Below are 15,554 nucleotides of genomic sequence, written 5' to 3'. Positions count from 1 at the left end.
GTTTGGGGGATTTTGGGGGCGTGAAAAATTGGAAGGGAATTCCCAAAGCAGAGATCCGTTCAAGGCAGGGGGTGTTTACATAGCACTGCTGCTTCCCTGGCCCAGTTGTGGCTCCCTGCGGTCCAGTGAGCATCACCCGCACGGCCCTTATCTCTGCCCACATCCTGCTGCTGCACTCTGGCTGAGGGTAGCAGTGAGGTTTCTTTGAAGGGAAAGGAAGGAAACAGGGGCTTGTGCACGAAAAAATAGGAGTAATAAAAAAAACCTGTGAGCGCTACGGGCCCCGCTTGCCCCCAGCATCCTCCCCATGGGCTGTTTCGGGACGGGGCTTTGGCAGCACTGGTTGGAAATGCTCTTAAAATAGAGCTGGAGGGAAGCGCCGGCGCGGGGGGGGGGCTGGCTGCAGGCGCCGGCTGGCCCAGCGGGGTGGGGAGTGCATGGCCACGCCACTTTCGAATAATCCCAATGGGGCTCTGCTCAGTGCTGGGCAAGGCAGAAGTTTGGGGATGGCTTTGGTTGGTTGGGAGAGTTTGGGGAAAGGAGAAGGTGTGAGTGTCCAGTGGAATGGGGGCACCCAGTGGGACCCCCAGCTTGGGATGGGGATGGGGACAGGGGTGGGGTTGGGTTTGGTGATGGTGGTGGGGTTGGGGTCAGTGATGGAGATGGAGATTGGGGATTGGAGACTGGGGATTGGATTTGGAGATGATGGAGAAAGAGATGGAGACAGGGTTGGTGTTGGAGTTGGAGATGGGGACAGGGATTGGAGATGAGAACGGGACTGGAGGTTGGAGATAGGGACAGGGGTGGAGATGGGGCTGGAAACTGGAGATGGAGGTTGGAGATAAGGTCAGGGATGGAGATGGAGTCAGGATTGGGGTTGAGATTGAGATTGGAGACGGGATCGGTGTTAAGGTTGGAGATGGAAGTGGGATTGGGAATGAAGGTGGGGGTGGAGATGGGGACGCAAAATAGGACTTGTTCCCACCAGGCTGAGCCTCTTGCAAAACTAAACCAAAGCGACGTGAGCTGCCAGTAAGCCAAAGCCATGATGGCAGAAAAGAGCAAAAATATGATTTGTTTTTTTAGTTAAAATATGTGTATATATTCATGATTAGCACATGGGAAAGAGTTGTGGGATTGATCCGCTGTGCTGATGCAGCCCTGTGGGGTTCTTTGGGGTTGAGGCGGGGATGTGACCCCCATGGGTGCCTCTCCAATGCGACTCAGGGCTTGGCTGGGACACCAGTTCCGGGCAAGAGCACGAAAGCATCTGATAGCAATAAAAAGCAAACCCTCCTGCTGACAAGTCCGGGCTGAAGTCACTGGCGGGACGCGGCCAAGACACGCATTGTCCTTGCCGCTGCTGGGACTGATTAGAGCTGCCTGGCAGGACCCGGCGCTGGGTGAGGGGTCAGCCCCTTTTTGCCAAAAATGCCTCAATCTAGAGCAAAAAGCCAACGTTTGTTTTTCAGACTGGGCTGCAGCGGAGACGATGCTGTCCAGAGGATCCCATTTCCCCAATATTGCACCCGTTTTTCCACCTGCACACCTTGTGGACTCATGGCATCCTATATAGGGAGCAAAGCGAGGTGCACCCAGTGTTGCTAAAGGAAAAACCCAAATGTAGGGCTTTTTTTTGGAGTGAAATCAAGGCGGGAGAGTCCCTGGCAAGCAGCAAACTGCTCGGTTGAAAGCTTGCTGTTTCTTCAACGTTCACAGTGATTTTCATTATATCATCATTTTTTCAATTTGCTTGGAGGAGCTGAGCCATCCAAATTCCTTCCGTCGACGTGTCCTTGGCAGTCACAGGGGTTAGAAAGCAGAGGGGACAGATGGATGGACGGGTGGGTCGACAGGTGGATGGAGGGATGATGGAGGGGTGGGGGCACAGATGGGGGGATGAATGGGTGGGTGGGTGGGTGTGGGTGTGGATGGAGGGATGAGTGGATGGATGGATGGGGGCAAGGATGGAGGGATGAATGGATGGATGGATGGGGTGTGGATGGAGGGATGAATGAATGGATGGGGGCAAGGATGGAGGGATGAATGGATGGATGGGGGCACAGATGGAGGGATGAGTGGATGGGTGGGTGGGTAGATGGGGGCATGGATGGATGGATGGATAGGGGCATGGATGGGGGGATGAATGCGTGAGTGGGTAGGTGGACAGATGGGTAGCTGGCTGGATGGTTGGTTAGTTGGTGGATGGACGGGTGTTTCATTGGTTGGTAGATGGATGGATAGATGCACTGGCTGGGATGCAGCATTTTATAACAAAAATATCCAAACTATATACCTTCCCCACCTCCTTGCTCTGTTGCAGAGCTGGGAGAAGAGCTGCATTTTCCTCCTTTTTTCAAGGGCGTAAGTGTTTGCTGGAACTGCCCCGTGTCAGGGCTGCTGAGTTGCTGAGATGGATGGCTGCAGAGCAGAAATTCAGAGGAAAATGAAAAATTTTAGAGGGGTGGAGGAGGGGTTTTGTTCGTTTGTTGAGAAAACAAAGAAGAAAACACCCTTTTTTGTTATTTAAGCATTTTTCTGGTATGTTTTTGCCTTTGGCTTATTAAAAAAAAAAAAAAAAAAAAGACAGAATGTGTCTTGCTGGAATCATTCAGTTGATCAAGAACTGTTGTTTGTCTCGGAAAAAGTATCAGCTCGGAAAGCCTTCTGGTGTGGAGAGTGCAGTATGAAGGACTGCCCCTCTATCACTGCACCGCAGCCCCTCTCACAGCAGGACAGAGAGTGTTCACAGGGCCGTATCCATCCGTGTCTCTTGTCTTGGGTTCTCAGCATGGAAAACGAGGGGAAGGAAAGTTTTGGTCTTCATAGGACAGTGGGTGAGGGTCCTGGGGTCTGTGCCCTGCAAAAGCACGTGCAGGTAGAGTTAAATCACTGGGCAGCAGCCCCAGCGCTCACAGCATTTCCAGGCTTGGATTCTTCTGGGTGCTGCCTTTCCCGAGGCAATTGTAAGATGAAAGTTTAATTTAAAAAAGAAAAAAAAAAAGGGGGCATAAATCATCCTGGTGAATAATGCCAACGTGAGTCAGCGCACGTGGAGTAATTTGGTAATTGCTTTTAAGGGGCATGTGCTTAATGTGCACGTGTGCTCAACCGGGAATTTGCTCAGCGTGGCGTAGGGTGATGGGAAGTGCCCATGGATTCACCTGTGGCTCCTTGGCCTCACGGGAGGAAGAGAAGGAGGAGATACAGCCCAGGGGCTGCTTTCTGTGAGCATAACCCAAGTGTTGTGGGATTTTATGTAATTGTGTTGTAGGAATGGGGAAGTTTAAAATCCTAATTGCTTCCTTGCTAGGTGGAAGGCATCTCATCCATTGCCTAGAGCTGATGAATATCCCCATCATAGCTCCCACCCCATCTGATTCAGGAGGCTGAGGATGTATTAAAGTACCCCTGTCCTGCATGACATCTTCTGTCCATGAGTGTTGAGGCTTTGCCCTCCACCAGGTTGTGGGGTGGCCATGGTGCTTCCCACCTGCACTGAGGGGCTGTTGACAAGTGCTTGTGGCTCTTCAGCCTGTTCTCACAGTGAATTTTCTCCTCCTTGATTGAGTCTTTTTGGTTGGCATCTCCAAGCTGAGCGCAGTAGTGAAACTCTTCGGTTGGTGTCCCCAAGCTTAATTTGATGCTGGAGCATTTTGGTTGGCATCCCCAAGCTGGGCCTGGTGGTAGAACCTCTTTGGTTGGTGTCCCCAAGCATAATCTGGTGGTGGAGGATTTTGGTTGATGTTTCCAAGCTGAGTCTGGTGGTAGAGCCTCTTGGCTGGTGTCCCCATGATGAAGCTTCTTGGTTGATGTTCCTAAGCTTAGTCTGGAGGTGAAGCCTCTTGGCTGTCATCTCTAACTGGAGGCAGATGGACAGAGGTGGGTGACATGGCTGGGCAGGTTTTTTCCTGGGGAAAGAGCCTTTTTGAACAGTTTTATTTCCTTCTTGCCCACAGCTGATAGTCGAAAAGACAACTGACTACCCTTCAGCTGAATACTCCCTGGTGGAGGATGTAGCCCTCCACTTCACGTGTTTGATGGACAGACTGAACGAGCAGCGCCTCTTTCAGCCGGACCTGTGCGACGTGGACATCGTGCTGGTGCAGCACAAGAGCATCTTCCCGGCGCACAAGGGGGTCCTGGCAGCCTACAGCCAGTTCTTCCACTCCCTCTTCACCCAAAACAAGCAGCTGCAACGCGTGGAGCTCTCCCTGGAGGCCCTCACCTCTCAGGGCCTCCAGCAGATCCTCAACTTCATCTACACCTCCAAGCTCCTCGTCAACTCCTGCAATGTGCAGGACGTGCTGAACGCGGCCGCCGTGCTGCAGATGAACAACATCGCGTCCTCCTGCCAGGACCTGCTGGACACGCGCTCGCTCAGCCTGGCTACCGACATGGCCCTGCCCGCCGAGGGCTGTGCTGGCCCTCCGCCATATTACTGTGAGATCAAACAGGAGGTGGACACCCCTCACCCCAAAATCTACGCCCGGGAAGGCGCTGATCCCTACTCGGTGCGGGTGGAGGATGGGGCGGGTGGTGGGTCGCTGCCGCCGGGACAGAGCAAGCAGTACTACAAGGAGGAGAAGGACGGTGGACCTGGTGCCGTCTGCAAGGTGGAGGGTGAGGAATCCGAGGAGGACTTGGACAGCCAGAGCTCCTACAACCGGGAGCAGATCATCGTGGAGGTGAACCTCAACAACCAGACTCTCAATGTCTCCAAAGGCATGGAGGGGAAGGCGGCCGCCAGCGAGGCGGCTGTGATGGGACGGCCTGATGGAGATGGCCGTGACACAGAGGAGGATGGGGAGGAGGAGAACGAGGAAGGGGATGAGGAGGAGGAAGAGGAGGAGGATGCGGAGGTGGGTGAGGAGGAAGAGGAGGAGCACAGTGAGGAGGAAGACCTGGAGGAGACAACAGAAGAGGAGGAGGAGGAGGAGGAGGATGAAGACACATCAGAGGTGAAAAGGGAAAAGAGTGGGCAGACCCGCAGAGGAAGCCGAGCATCCAAAGCCACCAAATCTGCCATGGCCACCCGGTCCCAGGAGATGGCCAAGACAGAAGAGGAGGAAGAGGAAGAAGAGGAAGGGCAACGAGGAAGGAAGAGGAAGAAAGAGCAAGACGGGCTGGGCCAGAAGGTAAAACTGGAGGAGAAGCAGCACTACCCATGCAAGAAGTGTCCCCGGGTCTTCAACAACCGCTGGTACCTGGAGAAGCACATGAACGTCACGCACAGCCGCATGCAGATCTGTGACAAGTGTGGCAAACGCTTCCTGCTGGAGAGTGAGCTGCTGCTGCACCATCAGACTGACTGCGAGAAGAACATCCAGGTGAGCCTGCCAGCCCAGCAACATCCTCCCAAGGGAAGGGACATCCCACCACGATGGGGCATCCTGGGGATGGGTATCCCATCAAGGGGGGGACATCTCACTGTGATTGGACAGCCTGCTGGGGAGGGAGATCCTGCTATGATGGGACGTCCTACTGAGGTGGTTCATCCCACCAAGGAGAAGGATGTTCCACCATGACAAGACACCCCAACGGGGAGAACATCCCATCCAGTTACACCATAGCATGGTCTTGTGTGCAAATAAAACTTCTGATGTTGTGGGTGGACGTGGTGGACTGGAGGGAACCTTGCTTCTCCTGGGAGTTGTCTTTGAGCTTAGAGGGTTCCCACAGTGGCGTGGGACTGGAGGATTAGTGCTGACAGACAGTGTCTTCCCCATGGCCAGCCAGGTAGAAATGCAGAGTGGTTTGAGGGGAGTAGTTTTTCTTTGCGTTTGTTCAGTTAATCTGGATGAAACACTGCAGTGGAGACGCACTCCAGCCGGTTCCACCCAGGCTTAAACCAATTTAGCTTGATTTGAAGAATTGCTGACATAAGTAAGTGGTTTTAATCTGCCTTTTGTGCTCTTTAGCTCACATATTTAGCAAATTTCCAAACTCACTTGACATCCATGCAAGGCTCAGGGACTGTGTGTCCTTCGCCTAGCGCTAATGGGATCCTTGTCTGCATGTGCAAATCGCCTGTGTTAGGTCAGTGTGATTTTGGGGTGATAGGCAGACATCCCTGCCGAGCAGCAAAACTGCACATTTCTGCAAACTTCTAATTCCCACCGAACAGTTCTGCACAGGGCTGCTGCTGTTAAGAAAAGAACAAAATCTTCTAGAGAGCTTCACACCAAATGATCCTTCCATCAAACAGTGGGATTTTAAGGCATTTTGCTCCCCTCCTTGGTGAAAGGAGCACAACCAGGGTGCCACTGCAGCCCTACAGTGCTTGCATCTCGAATAAAATAGGTGACAAAGCCCATTGGAGTGTCCTTCTGAAAAACCCACAGTTCTGATGCCCAATTTTTTGGGATGACTTTGCATTCACTGAACCAGAACCGGTGAATCCAGGCCCGGCGCTGATGGCTGGTTCAGAGTCCATCATAAAGCAATTGAAAGGAGATTTTCCCAGGGCTTTTCTTCACGCCTTTCTGCTGCTTTCCTGGTGGATGACATGGGGCTGTCAGCGAGCTCTGTCACCTCTTTGCTTTTTTCCCTCCTCCCTTTTTAATCCCTTTTCTGGGTCGTTTTGGAATAGGGTGAGCCACAGCTGCCCCCGTGGTGACCTCCCTCCATGGAAGGCTTGGCTCATTACCTCTCACTTACTCGGGCACTTTGCATTTTATAAATAGCAGTCAAATTCACTCTATTTAGCCCGACAATATTGAATAACTTTATCAGTGTAGCATGGAATTATGGCTGGTTGGAAAAGGACATTTTTTTTTGGTCTCTGTGTTGGGCTGTTTTTAAACACATCCATGGAAGGACCATTCCTTTTACCTATTCGTGTCATCTAAAACCTATTACTCATCTGTCCCCAGATCTCACCCTGAGGGCTCTCAATCCCTCACTGCAGCTTTGCTCCCTGTGAACGTTTCCCATTGACACCCGTGACCCCATCGCAGCTTTCCTGCCCTGCTGCCTCAGTAAGGAGTCACCCTTTGCTTTATCACGTTGTTCTCAAAATCTCTCTTGACCTGCTCCAGTGTGATTTTTCCTCTTCTCTTGCCAGAATTTATTTGATGACTTGCCTTGTCCTTTGCCTGAGGGCACAGGGCTCTGCCCTGGGGGCTGCGTGGTCCCAGATGAGGACTTTCCTACATCTCCTTCCTCCGTCTTTAATTTTAATATTCCCCTGCAGCCTTTTTCATTTTAAGTGGAGAATATGGAAGTTGGTCCCGAAACGTCTCTTAAAGCAGAGATAAAACTGCTCTGATCTATAGGAATATTTACTTAGAACCAGTAAAACTCAGAGGACTGCTCGTGCTGAAATTCAAGCCTGCCAGGATGAGGAAATCGAGTGCTGGGATTGCCTCTGTGACCCTCATTTTGCCTTCCAGGCATCTTAATATAAAGATAGACACTGTGACAACATGACATACAGAATATTTTCTGTGGTACTACAGCCTCGTTCAGTGCAAAATTTGAAGGAGCATCTCTTCCCCTGGATGGGTGGAAAAGGTTGAGGCAAATCTGTCTGCACCCCAGTGAAATCCCTCATGGGTTTGCTTGGCTGTGCTGTTGTCAGATGCTTCCTAGGCATCAGTTATCACTCACAGTGTACCTGCAAGGAGGTGTTCTGAGCCCCACTGGACAAGAGGAGTTGGACAAGAGCACAGGGGAGATGAAGGCTGCTCCAGCTGTGCAATGCTTTTTGTTTCCCCAAGCTCCAGGCTGATCTCATGCACCACTGGTTGGGTTCACCTCTCTCTGTTGGATTTCAGAAAGGGTTTTGAGCCTGTGCAGAAGCTGGGCACGTGATAAAAAGTGGGCATGTGATCGAAAGCCAAGCACAGCCCATGCCAGAGGTGAAAAGCCATTCGTGGAGGCGCAGGTTGCAGCTTCTCCTGGCAGCTTTCTGACAGGCATTGAACTTGATGGAGCAGGAGCAAACCCTTATTGTGATTCCCAGGAGGAGACTTTGCTAGTGATTAACATTGTCACATCCTGCCATTCTGCTGTGCAAATGAGCCCGTTTGGGGTCTGTTTTGCTCCATTAATGGCCGTTTTCTGAATTAATGGATGTTAATAGATTTGGGGAGATTCATGAGCATTTTCTACTGGTAGAATTTGGGGGATGAATACCAATTTTCAGAGGACTCATTTAGTGCTAGGATACCTGCTGAAGACAAAAGTCATGCTGCCCAAGCTTAGGCCTCTCCTTTTTTCCCTGTATCCCTTGCAGCTTTCTAATGCCAATACATTTTGGATTTTTTGGATGTAATGTCTTTATTGTGTGCAAGCATGAAAGCCCCAGCTGTGAATAAGACCCTGGTGCATGAGCCATAGGTTTTGCAAATCTCATAGATCCATTGGCAGAGGGATGTGTCCTTCCTTGGAAGGAAGGATCCACATCAGCCCAGCCAATGAGCAGAAAATTGGGTTTTTGGAGCTTTTGAAGCCGTTTTTTGGAAACCACAAGGTCTGTGGCAACCTTGCTTGTCGTTCTGTCAGCTTCAGGTTTTGTGATGATGTTGTCTTTCAACAGCCAAAGCAAAACCCAAATAGCGGCAATGCCTCGGTACGTTTCCCTGCCTCCCTGCCCAGCCCCTCTCTCATTGCAGTGTGTGACGTGTGGGAAGGGCTTCAAGAAGCTCTGGTCGCTCCATGAGCACAACAAGATCGTCCATGGCTACGCTGAGAAGAAGTTCTCCTGCGAGATCTGCGAGAAGAAGTTCTACACCATGGCCCATGTGCGCAAACACATGGTTGGTGAGTGTGGGAGGCGCCGGGTCTCGTTGGGGAGGATCTCATTAGGGGTGCTGATGTGGGGTTTTTGATGATGAAAGGCATTTTTCTATTGCTGCTATGTTGGGAATTTAGGGCTGGGCTAACTCTTTTTAATGGCAAAGCGAAAGCATAGAAATTTGGCTTTTTTTCTCCTGCTGTGCTGAATGCTGAGCATATATCTGCTCTGTATTGCTGCTTTTGGAGCAGTTCTCTGCTGCAGAGCAGGTGTGGCACCAGGAAATCTCATTTATTTTATTTAACCAGAAAAAAAAAAGACATCAGAAGTGATCAAAGGAAGGTTTGAAGTGTAACCATCCTTCCCTTGTAAAAAGAGGATGAGCCTGTGCCGGCACTGTGCTTTGAAAAGCAAATCACAGATGGCAACAGCAGCCGCATCTTTGTGCTCACAGGCACTAAAAAAGAGCAAAAAAGGGTGGTTTTTTTTGGCAGACAGCATCTTGCACTGGGTTGTATAAAGGAGGGAAGGTCAGTGGTGAGCCCCAAGGCAGGCTCTTTGGTGGCGTGGTGCTACCACACGTCTTCTTGGGATGATGTCTTTGGGTTGGCCAAAGTTGGGTGTCAGTCTGGGACCACCAGAGGCCAGTGCATGGGGAGGATGCGTGACACTGCTCACCTCTGCCACAGCTCACACCAAGGACATGCCCTTCACCTGCGAGACCTGCGGGAAGTCCTTCAAGCGCAGCATGTCCCTCAAGGTCCATTCGCTGCAGCACTCTGGGGAGAAGCCTTTCAAGTGTGAGGTGAGGTCTTTTCTGCTCCCCGCATCCCCCATGCCCTGCTTTCTCACATGTGGGGGCAAAAGTGCTGAATTGGGGAAGTGCAGTCCAGTTCACAGTCCTTTGTGCTGTTTGGGTGTTTCCTCCCTTTCCCATGCTTTGTGTTCCTGAAGGCCTCACCTACCCTAGAGTTAGACTGAGGCTTTTACAGAACCATAGTCTGTCTTGGATTGGAAAGGACTTTAATGATCATCCAGTTCCAACTGCCTTCTATGGGCTGGATGCCCCCCACCAGCTCAAGTGGCCCAGGGCTCCATCCAACCTGGCCTTGGGCACCTCCAGGGATGGGACATCCACAGCTTCTCTCCGCAACCCCAAAAGTCACTTACTTGCCTTATTTCATGGAAAAAGCAATTTTGTCCTTTTCCCATATGAGGTGGGGATGGGGTGAGATGTTGGGGTTTTTCCTGTGCTTAACAACCAGTCCTCCACCCCACTGCAGAACTGCAACGAGCGCTTCCAGTACAAGTACCAGCTGCGCTCCCACATGAGCATCCACATCGGCCACAAGCAGTTCATGTGCCAGTGGTGTGGCAAGGACTTCAACATGAAGCAGTACTTCGATGAGCACATGAAGACACACACGGGTGAGAGCTCCTGGCTTGCTGGGATGGGAGTGGCAATTGGGATGGGGATTGGGATCGTTGTCAAGAAGCTGGAGATGTCGAGAAGCGTGGAGACATGGCACTGAGGGACGTGGTTAGTGGGCATGGTGGGGATGGGTTGGGGTTGGACTTGATGATTCAAAGATTCTTTGGGGATGAGGGGAGGATCCAGTGCTGCTTCTCACTTTTTCCCCACTAAAAACCCAGGTGAGAAGCCCTACATCTGCGAGATCTGCGGGAAGAGCTTCACCAGCCGCCCCAACATGAAGCGGCACCGCCGGACCCACACGGGCGAGAAGCCCTACCCCTGCGACGTCTGTGGCCAACGCTTCCGCTTCTCCAACATGCTGAAAGCCCACAAAGAGAAATGCTTCCGTGTCAGCAACCCCTTGGCATCGGACACAGCGGTCCCTCAGCCTGCTGCCAGCCCGGCCCCGCTGCCCCCCGGCGTCTCCCCACTGCCGCTGCTTCCTCCCCTGCCACAGACCCTCCCTCCTCCTCCTCACCTACCACCCCCGCCTCCCCTGTTTCCTGCGGGGAGGATAAATTCAAACAACAACTAGGTGCCCTCCCCCTGCACAGACTGCTCTGCCCTTTGGAAACACCCGGGGAGATGTGGCTTCGCTTGCTCTCTACCCCATTCCTCCTCCTCCTCCACGTTCTGGGGTTGTTTTGGAGTTTATTTTTTTTTCTTTTTTCTTTTTTTTTTTTATTTTCTCCCACAAAGCCTTTCTCTGTGGGGAGTGGGAGCAGGAAGAAGTCCCCAAGGAGCTTAGATGTGGAGGGGGGCACTGTCCATAAGGGTGCAGATAAAAGACATCGCTCTCCATTTCATCTTGGCCATGGAGCCCCCTGGCAGCCCTCCACCAGCACTCCCCATCATAGGGAAAACAGGGAAGAAAAGCCTCTCCCAAGGCATTTTTCCCATTGGGAAACAGTGATTTGACCCAGCAAGGTGATGCAGGCTCCACTGGCTCCATCCCCAGCTGAGTAGCTTATTCCAACCCTTCCTGGTTGCCCTGTCACCATGCATTGCATTCATCTCCACGTCAGGAGGTCGGTGGGGCTCAGAGGGATGCCATGCTGTGCCATCCGGGCTGCAGCACTACAATGTTTATAAGCAGAAATCTAGCTAGTGGTGCTTGAATCCCTGTACTGTAAAGCTGGTCTTTCAATCAAGCTCTTTCCCCAAGAGTTGAGGTGTTTCAGCTTCCCGGTGGCGTGCAGCAAAGCAGGTGTCCCCATTGACAGCCATCATCTGGCCTTGCTAGCAGCCCTCTCCTTGTCTTCCTCCCCCAGCGCAGGTTTTTCTCTCCAATAGACAAAAGCACAAACACCGGTGCTGTGTTTTGGGGGCATGGGCAGCCTGCTGCCCTTTTGTCTTTGGGATGCCCTTCTCATCCCATTGAGAGATGGGTTTCTGGAGAAACTCTGGAGTTTGCAGAGTGGCTTTGGGAGAGCTGGGATGGCCTCAGGACCAGTGGGATGGCACCAGGGTGTAGGAGTGGGATGCAACCAGTCCTTGGCAGAATCAGCCCAGAATAGTGCCTTAACAATCCGAATAAACCCGACCTGTGGGTGAGCTCCACGTGTTGGCTGGGAGCTGCTGTGTCTCATCCCAGGCATTAGAGTGGAGGCGAGGCCTTTTTCTTGCCATGTCAGGAAAGCCCACTTTGCTCTACCAAGCTCTTCACCTCCCCATAGGATCAGCAGTCCCTTATAGGGATCAGAAGGGACTGATGTGCCAGAGAGGGCTGTGGTTGGCTCGGTGGTGCTCCATGGTGTGGGTTAATACATCTTTGGCCACACTGTGTTTGTATGTTGCGATCTGTATGATGCTGAAGTGAAGCCTTTGATTTCACTTATTCATGCCAGCAGAGAAGAATTGTGGTCTTGAGTAAGGGAGGAGCTGAAATTCTATTGAGGCTTTGCTGTTGTCTTCTTATTGAATGCTGGGGTCCAATCTGGGTCTCCTGCTGCTGCACTTTGCCTTGGGATGTCACATGTTGCTCTGACCATGACTCTGTGGTCTCTGTCTGGCACAGTGTCTCTGTTGTGGGATGGTTTGGGGAGGACTGCAGGAGCTGCAGAGCCTCTGGCATGGGCAGGGAGGTGCCAGCCCGGCTGTAGGGGATTCCTTGCTGCTCAGTGCAGCTCTGCAGATGTATGTGGACATCAGTCAGGTTTGCAGAGGAGGTGGTGAGGAGGTTTCTTGGTGGTCAGGAGAGAGAGAGGACATTGGGTGGGCTGCAGGAGCCCTTGTGTGCTCCTGTCTGGGAGGTGTCAGGGTGCTGGGGAAGGTGAATCACACCTGGCCCTGCAAGAAGTCTTGGTGCTTCATCTCCTGGACCAAATGAGCAAAGCTCTTGTGCACATCTCCTGAGCTGGGCATGGGAATGTGTCTGTGCAGAGCCAGGAGGGCTCATCATCTTGCTCAGGGGCGTTGCTGGACAGGGATGTGCATTGAGACAGGTCTGAGGAATGCTGGCTGCTCTGAAAGAATAATGTTTGAGCTAACAGCTTGGGTGCCCAGTGTCCCCTGTTGGATGACTGAATGGTGTCCCCATGCCTGACATCCCTGGAGAGCTTGCTGTTCTCGTGGATTGTTAGCACTTTGTAGCAACAATTTGCTTATCATTGTACATGCTGGGGTCCAGTGTACCAGGGTCAGTATCAGGGCCTCACCCTCACTCCCCTCTGCCTTTGAGCAAGGGGAGGATGCGATGGCATAGCTGCCTCAACATATTTAACCTTCTTAGATGGGTATGAAAAGCTTGCCCACTTTCCGTCCTTCATGACCCTGGCACGGTGCAAAGCTTTCTCAAACACACACCTGTGAGGGACGTAAGCACTCAGTTTTTGGGGCCGTTGGCTTTTTGAAGGGACCATGACCCAGCCTGGGAGGTGGCTGCTTTGGAGGAGCTATCAGTGATACCCTTGGAGGTATTGGAGGGCCTTGGTAGAGCAATCTGTGCTGTCTCCTCCTCCACTGCCTCCCAGACCTTATTCCTTTGGGCTCCCTCGCGTTTCTTTCCCCTTGCACTCGGCCTTGAGATGGGATGGGAGCCTGCACCACGAGGAGACTTCACCTTGCCTGTGTGGTCTCCTGTGATGAACCCCATTGGCCTGCCTTCCTGGTGGACTTCTCCCCCCACCAACACACCGTGCTCCTTTATCCGCTCACGTGGAGGTGGCTTTCCCCATCCCTGTCCTCACCCTCTCCCAGCAAGGACCTGTCCTACTTGGAAGTCGACATGAGATGAGAGCTCTGTGTTGGAACTAAGAAAGCCAAGTTCGGTCCGGGTGAGATGAGTGGGTGCAGAGCACTTGCCATCCATCATCCTACAGCAGCTAGGCCTCGCCACATCCATGGAAAGCCTCACGACTGAGCTCGACCACCTCCAGTCCCCTTCAAGAGACTGCCAGGAGAGCCACTTGGAGACATTGAGATGTGACCATGCACACAGCACTTTGGAGAACCAGATCCCTGCTGTTCCCTCCCCGCTTCAAGGCCTGGGCAGCCCCTAGGAGTCCAGCATGGCCTCCGAGCCCTTTTGTCTACACCCTCGTTTGGTCCTGATGTGTCTTGTCATGTCTAGTTTTTGTTAACGTTCTCAGATGAGTCGCTCTCACGGAGTCTTGTCCCGCATTCATCCCGGTTGGACCCTGTTGGCACCCTTCAGGTTAGATGGGGGATGAGACAGGAGAGTTGGGCCCGTTGTGTTCAAGCTTTTTATATTTTATTTTATTTTATTTTTTTATTTTTAACTCTTGCACCTTAATCTCTCACATCCCTTCTTCGACAGACTGCAAGGGTGGAGAGGGGCTTGATTCCCATTATGCAGCTCATGAATACACCCCGATGCGACGTTCGGCCGGCAGCTCTGCCTGCACCCCAGAGCTGTCAGAGTTTGGTTTTGATTTTCCCTTTGGTTGAACTCTGGGGAGGGAGGGAGCTGGGCAGGGAGGGTTGTTTTTGTTTTATATATCCCAGGAGCCTGGTAGCACAGACCAGTTAGCCTCATAAAGTCCATGAGGTGCGGCTGGCCCTTCGGACCACAGCCATAACCCAAGCGTGATGGGAAGGTGATGGACTGACAGACGGTGGGAACGGCTGTGACAGTGCAATAGAGACAAGCATCCGCTGCTAGACAACTCCACTGATTCAACTCTTGGTTTGCCTGAAGTCAAGAGGGAAGGACAGATGGACAGATGCCCTTGGTTCACACGGACAGAGAGAGCTTCCCCACACGCAGCCCTGCCTGATGAGACACAACCACAAAGGAGTTGGGTTGAACTTACAAAGACAGAACTCTTTCAAAGAACAGGAAAAAAAAGCAGAAATAAGAACAACCTCAGTCGCATGGAACTTGAAGGAAACGAATGAAACCCCAAGCACTTGCCTCAGAACTAGTTTCTCATGCCTGGTGTTCGGCTCTGTATTATTTTATGACATTCAGTATCGGTTGCCCAAACATGCCAACTTAAGAGTGTATTGGTGGCTCTACTAGTGTGAACAAACTAAACGAAGCACTTTATTCTGTATAGATAAGGGAAGACAGGGAGGGGAGGGGAAGCTTGGATGCGTTTCAGAAGCGTCTTAAGTAATGTTCTAGGAAATGTATTATTATTATTATTATTACTTTTTTTTTTTATGACCATGTGTAATCAATATATGTTTATCTCTAACGCCAAGTACAGCAGTTACTCTCTTTGGGATGGTGTGATGAGGGGGAGGCCAACACTGCTGGTTCAGCCCATCATTGTGAGGCCACCAGGGGCGAGTCTTGCCTTGTTGTTGACTCCGTTGGCTGATGCCCGGGAAGTCCCAAGAGGTGCATCAACTCTGCCTTCCAAGCACAGCTCACAGCCAGCTTTGGCACCACGACCCCAGCATGCATCGCCATCCTAAGCTGTCATCTGCCCACAGGTGCTGGAGCTGCTCTCTGGGCTGCCTGCGAGCAGGACGAGCCATGGTGGGCTGTTCTGGGGTGTCCATAGAGGCCAGGTCCTTGGCCATGCTTTGAAACCTGCTTTTGGCCTCTCACCAAGGCACGTTCAGGGCTTCCTGAAAGTGGTGAGAGGACAGAAGTGGGCCTTTCCACTGCGTTCTCCCGGTCTAGAAGTGTTCTGACTGTTACCAAAGAGGTTGCAAGTGGAAGGACTGAATCAATAAACAATTTGTCTTTTATAAAAGAAAACATGGAGCTCTACCCCTTTCTTTGTTATTATGGCATGCTCTCACAGCTGCTCTTGCATCACATACATTGACTTTTTTTGGGTTTGGTGGGAGGTGTGTGTCTGTGTGAGACAGCCAGACTGTTGTGGGACCAATAAAAAAACATCTTTTCAGGGAAGGGTGATGAGT

The 15,554-nt window shown here is 51.8% G+C and overlaps 1 protein-coding gene across 1 annotated transcript in view; it reads left to right on the top strand.

Moving 5' to 3' along the window:
* Nucleotides 1-15,381, top strand: part of ZBTB47 (zinc finger and BTB domain containing 47) — a 20,034-nt gene extending 4,653 nt beyond the window's left edge. The window contains exons 2-6 of the mRNA XM_031607796.2: nt 3,960-5,330; nt 8,619-8,766; nt 9,430-9,545; nt 10,024-10,168; nt 10,394-15,381. Of these exons, the coding sequence (XP_031463656.1) occupies nt 3,960-5,330; nt 8,619-8,766; nt 9,430-9,545; nt 10,024-10,168; nt 10,394-10,749 (2,136 nt within the window). The 3' untranslated portion in view covers nt 10,750-15,381. The remainder of the gene's footprint in view (nt 1-3,959; nt 5,331-8,618; nt 8,767-9,429; nt 9,546-10,023; nt 10,169-10,393) is intronic.
* The last annotated feature ends 173 nt before the right edge of the window (nt 15,382-15,554 follow it).

This window comes from Phasianus colchicus, chromosome 6 (genome assembly GCF_987193195.1).
Source record: "Phasianus colchicus chromosome 6, bPhaCol1.hap1.1, whole genome shotgun sequence".
Taxonomy (NCBI): domain Eukaryota; kingdom Metazoa; phylum Chordata; class Aves; order Galliformes; family Phasianidae; genus Phasianus; species Phasianus colchicus.
The sequence above is the reverse complement of the archived record's forward strand: the minus strand, read 5'-3'. Positions and strand labels throughout refer to the sequence as shown.